The sequence below is a fragment of the Alosa alosa genome, chromosome 9 (genome assembly GCF_017589495.1).
Source record: "Alosa alosa isolate M-15738 ecotype Scorff River chromosome 9, AALO_Geno_1.1, whole genome shotgun sequence".
NCBI lineage: Eukaryota > Metazoa > Chordata > Actinopteri > Clupeiformes > Clupeidae > Alosa > Alosa alosa.
In genome coordinates, this window is record NC_063197.1 from 13,391,483 (window position 1) to 13,396,482 (window position 5,000).

General features: G+C 46.6%; 1 protein-coding gene across 1 annotated transcript in view; it reads right to left on the reverse strand.

The window, feature by feature from the left end:
- The window catches only part of scfd2 (sec1 family domain containing 2), a 131,333-nt gene that overhangs the window by 102,302 nt on the left and 24,031 nt on the right, over positions 1–5,000 (reverse strand). Inside the window, exon 4 of the mRNA XM_048253310.1 lies at positions 1,886–2,061. Within this exon, the coding sequence (XP_048109267.1) occupies positions 1,886–2,061 (176 nt within the window). The remainder of the gene's footprint in view (positions 1–1,885; positions 2,062–5,000) is intronic.

Consider the following 5,000-nt stretch of genomic DNA (forward strand, 5'->3'; position numbering starts at 1 on the left):
TTGTGGAGTTATCTGGATTAACAGGCCATGGATATGACAACAGATAGATCATATTAGGAAAAAATCTGGATTTCATTTTAGTTTTTTCTCAATCTCTCTTTCCTGCTCTCTCCCTCTCTCTCTCTCTCTCTCTCTCTTTGGGCTTTTATGAGCTTGTTTGCAAATTCCGTTCTGGCTCTGGCCGGGTCCGTTGGCATGGGCCTGACATGTTTGCTTTTCCGTGATTGACTTTAATAAGTTCCTCTACGCCGGGCTGTCCCGCTGATACCTTTACGGCTCCGGGAATGGACCGACTCCATGAAAGAGGAGTCTATGAAACGCAATAGGTGAGCGAGCGAGAGAGAGAGTAAGAGAGGAGAGCAGGGAGGAGAAATAGAGAGAGAGAGAGAGAGAGGGAGAGAGAGGAAACGAGCTTAGTAGCTGTAGCTGAACGGCGCCGCTGAAGAAGCCTTACAGAGAGACTAGCATGCTAGCACAGCCTGTTTCTCAGAGGAAAGAGTGTTACTGCAGGACTGTAAAATGATGAAATGCCTAAACAGATAAAGGCAGTAAATAAATGAATGTAGGGATCCTTCTGGGTCCATTTCCTGAGTCTAACATGGAATGTTTATCAGAAGAAAACAACTCCAATTACCCTCCACTGTTCCAACTGCAGTCTCCAGGCTTTTTTACAGGATGTCAGCCTTACTCTTTCTCTAACTCCCTTCCTAGGTCATTCTGTCCATTTTCCTCCCTCTCTTTTTCTCTCTCTCTCTCCCCTCTGCTCTTCATCTCTCCTGCTGGGATGAGCGCAGTGACCCCAGCACGGTCATACACGTGCACATCCGTCCCAGACTGTCCTGTCAAGCATTTCCTGTTGACCCCTGAGCCTCTGAAACTCTAAACAAGCTTGTAAAGAAGGATCCTGGCGTGAGGGCTGGATGGATCGGAGGGAGAGAGAGTAGAGAGAGAGGGAGGGAGGGGAGAGAGGGAGAGATAGAGAGAGAGGGAGAGAGGGTCAGAAGGAGTGGAAGGAGAGAGAGAGAGAGAGATAAATAGAGAGAGAGAGGACCGGAGGCTGAGCCATGGCCTTCTTGCAGGGTGGCTGGCTGCCTGGCTGGGGCGGCCTCCTCTCCAGACGTTTACAGAAACCTCACCCTTTTCCCCCAAAAAACAGAGAGAGTGTGTTTACACAGAGTGGGGCCGTTTGTGTGTGTCTGTGCTGGATGGTTTATGCACAGATCCACCCCCTGTGTCCGCTCTGACAGATCCTCACCTGCGATGCCACCCTGAAGTGTGTGTGTGTGTGTGTGTGTGTGTGTTGTATAAAAATGACCAGTAATAAATCTGCAACCATCCCAGACACTCAGAATGTTTGTGCATTATGTTTATGTGGAAAAATGTTAGGTGTTTCTTTGGCTGTGATGTGCCATGTAAGTATGCATAAATATTTGAAGGAACACAACCCTGCAATCATGTTGCCTCACTGCAGTCTCATAGCAATAAACATCATTGCTTTCCAGGAATCATCAGCGATTTTAAATTGCGGTGCACTATCCCTGCATCAAACCTGTGTACTGTGGTGAGCAGTGGAGTGACCAGCGGTGCTTGGGGATGTGGGTGATTGGCAACCAATCAGAATAAGATTTCACAGGAATAAATCTCTGCAACTCTGCAAGCACATACTGTACAAGTGTGTGTGTGTGTGTGTGTGTGTGTGTGTGTGTGTGTGTGTGCATGAGCGTGTGCATGTGTGTGTGCACATGCATGTGCGTGTGTGCATGTGCGTGTGTGCGCATGTGGATGAACGATTGCATGAGGTGAGTTGTGTATCTCTGTGTGTGATCTGCAGAGAGTGTAAATGTGAATAGGCTGGTTGACGTTGGGTGGAGGCAGTGACCCCTACCTGCAGCAGTAGCCTCTGGAAGGCCAGACTGGCGTCCCAGCGGGGCAGGGCCGGGTGACGGAGCGTCTGGGCAGTGGCCAGGGCCAGCTGGAGCACCCCAGCATGGGTCTCCACAGCCTCCACCTTCCCCTTAAAGAGCTGGACGTAGGAGCTGAGCTGATCCGCCGTTACACGACCTGTGGGATGGACAGAAAGAGAGGAGGAGGAGGAGAGGAGAGGAGGAGAGAAGACGATAGGAAGAGGAAGAGAGGAGAGGAGGAGATAAGAGGAGATGAGAGGAGGACATAGACTTAGAAAAACGTTACTGTCCTCGAGGGTGAATTTGTGTTACAGCACAGACACATTAAAACACAAAATCTGTGGCCATGTTACTCTGACACATGAACACAAACACACATAAACACAGAGCAATAAATAGAATATAGTGAAGAGTAAGTAAAGGAGAAGAGGAGGAGATAAGAGGAGAAGAGAAGAGAAGAGAGGAGAGGGGAAGAGAAGAGAAGAGAGGAGAGGGGAAGAGGAGAAGAGAGAAGAAGAGAGGAGAGGAAAGAGGACAGGAGGAGAGGAAAGGACAGGAGGAGAAGAGGAAAGGGGAGGAGAAGAGGAAAGGAAAGGAGAAGAGGAAAGGAGAGGAAGTTGAACAGAGCGAAGAGAATAGAGTAGAGGCGAGGAACAGTGAAAATGGAGAGATGAGAAGAGAAGAGCAGAGAAGAAAGGAGAAGAGGAAATTGAATGGGCACATAGAGACACATGAACACAGATAGGAAGAGTGGAGTGGAGGGAAGAGAAGGGTGAAGAAAGGAGTGCAGGATGAGAAGAGAGGAGAGCAGGATGAGAAAAGAGAGAAGAGAGGAGTGCAGGATGAGAAGAGAGGAGTGTAGGATGAGGAGTGCAGGACAGGGGCGCCTGCAGGAATTAATGCTATGGTAATGCATACACCCATCACCCCCGCAAAAAAAAAATAATTCACTGCGGAACAATATTTGTCCGCTTTTAGGTCCGTGCATTGGTCAGTCAGCAAAAAAGTACCCTACATAGCATAACAACATCCACATGCAATAACACAACGACAACGTCTACAATGGCCTGTTCATTTGGACAACTTCATACAGCCCTGTACAGGCTAAAGTTACCTTTAGTTTTGTTCTAGCGTAACGTGACGTCTGGCTTTAGTGCAGTCTAACGTTCTGACAACCACACCAATTGCCTACCTTGTTGTTCTTGTCCATCTGGAATAACTCCTAGCTTTGCTGCCTCCATCCTTTCTGTTTTCGTTGTTTAAAACTTGTGATATCCATGATGAGTATTGAGTTAGTGAATTAGCTCAACATTGTGTGCTGATAACAATATATAGATAGCCGAGTAAAAGAAAACAACAAGTAGCCTATTGCATGCCTGCGTGCGTATTCTCTCTCCTGCTCAAACAAAATGTGTGCACGTTAATTTTGATAACGTGTTCACTAACTTTACGTAATAGAAAATGGTAAATAGCCTGATGGCATGCAGCTAATGGGATACTGTGCATAGTTGGGAAGGTATGGTAGGCCAATTTGGTGTGAATACACACACACACACACACACACAAGGGACATTTTCTCTCGCTGTTGAGTGGCCTGATGGTACGCACAGTGCATACGGACGTACACCTGCAGGCGCGCCTGGTGCAGGATGAGAAGAGAGAAGTGCAGGATGAGAAGAGAGAAGAAAGGAGTGCAGGATGAGAAAAGAGAGAAGAGAGGAGTGCAGGATGAGAAAAGAGAGAAGAGAGGAGTGCAGGATGAGAAGAGAGAAGTGCAGGATGAGAAGAGAGAAGAGAGGAGTGCAGGATGAGAAGAGAGAAGAGAGGAGTGCAGGATGAGAAAAGAGAGGATGAAGAGAGAAGTGCAGGATGAGAAGAGAGAAGACAGGAGTGCAGGATGAGAGAAGAGAGGATGAAGAGAAGAGTGCAGGATGGGAAAAGCAGGGGCGCCTTAATACCACCCGAGGCCCCTGGGCTATATGTTTTTAAGGACGCCCCCAACCGCAAATATTAATTATGAATACATGATACCCGGCCCGCGATCTGACCCGACACATAGCGTGCGCTTTTGGTTAATAACATGCAGTGTAGCCTATCATTATTCAGCCTATGTAAAACCTTTACATAAACAGGAACAGAAAGCCCTCGAATCACGTCAGCCTACCCATGACATCGCTTATCAAGAAGGCTAGCCTACTGCACGAAAACAAGCGTTGAACTTTTACAACACTGACTGTAGTGACAAAGATTAAGTTAAAAGATGGGTACACATATGGACGTTTAAAAGCTTTTCAAAAGTGCATGTGTTTGTCGTGTCGGGGGGGTCCCAGGAGTTTTTTTGAAATTCTGTCTATTTAACACACCAGTTTAACGCAGTTTGGGAGGGACAGAAATACTTTTAGCCTACAGAACAAGCTGGCTCATGTGACGTGAACATGGCTACCTTATGCATTATCACTACACTACATGGAGACATATCTCACGTTAACAAGGGAGAAAACATAACATAGACTAATATGTGCGAATGGGTTAGCACAAACTTAGCTGTTGGTGAACGGAGATGCAGATCACTAATTCATTTCTTTGCGCCACAGCCCATGTTCTGCGTTCACTCCAATGAGACAAGTGAAATACATGTTTTTAAAGCCGTTTAATTTCCAGGCTATTTGCTACGATATTTACCTGCTATGCCTTCTGTTTTCATGGACAGTTACAGGAATCCACGTCATTCGTTTATTGTTGCTTCAATCCTACCCACGTTATCTCTAGAGTTTGTATGATAAGTTTGTTAGTCAGTTTCAGCCTCTTTTCTTTTAGCTCCTCTACACCCGTTGGGATTTATTACGTTTTGTTACATTTTGTTAGATTTTAGAATTGGAGAAGACAAATGGGGCCTCTGCATGGATGTAATTGTAGAGCAGTACAATGTGCTCAATTATAGCTCCAGAGTAGGCTAATGACGCCGCGAATACGGACACGCCGTTTATTATTATTGATTATCATTATTATTATTAGGGAGGCCCCTCATTGGTCGAGGCCCCTGGGCTGAAGCCCAGGTAAGCCCCTGCATTAAGGCGCCAGTGGGGAAAAGAGAGA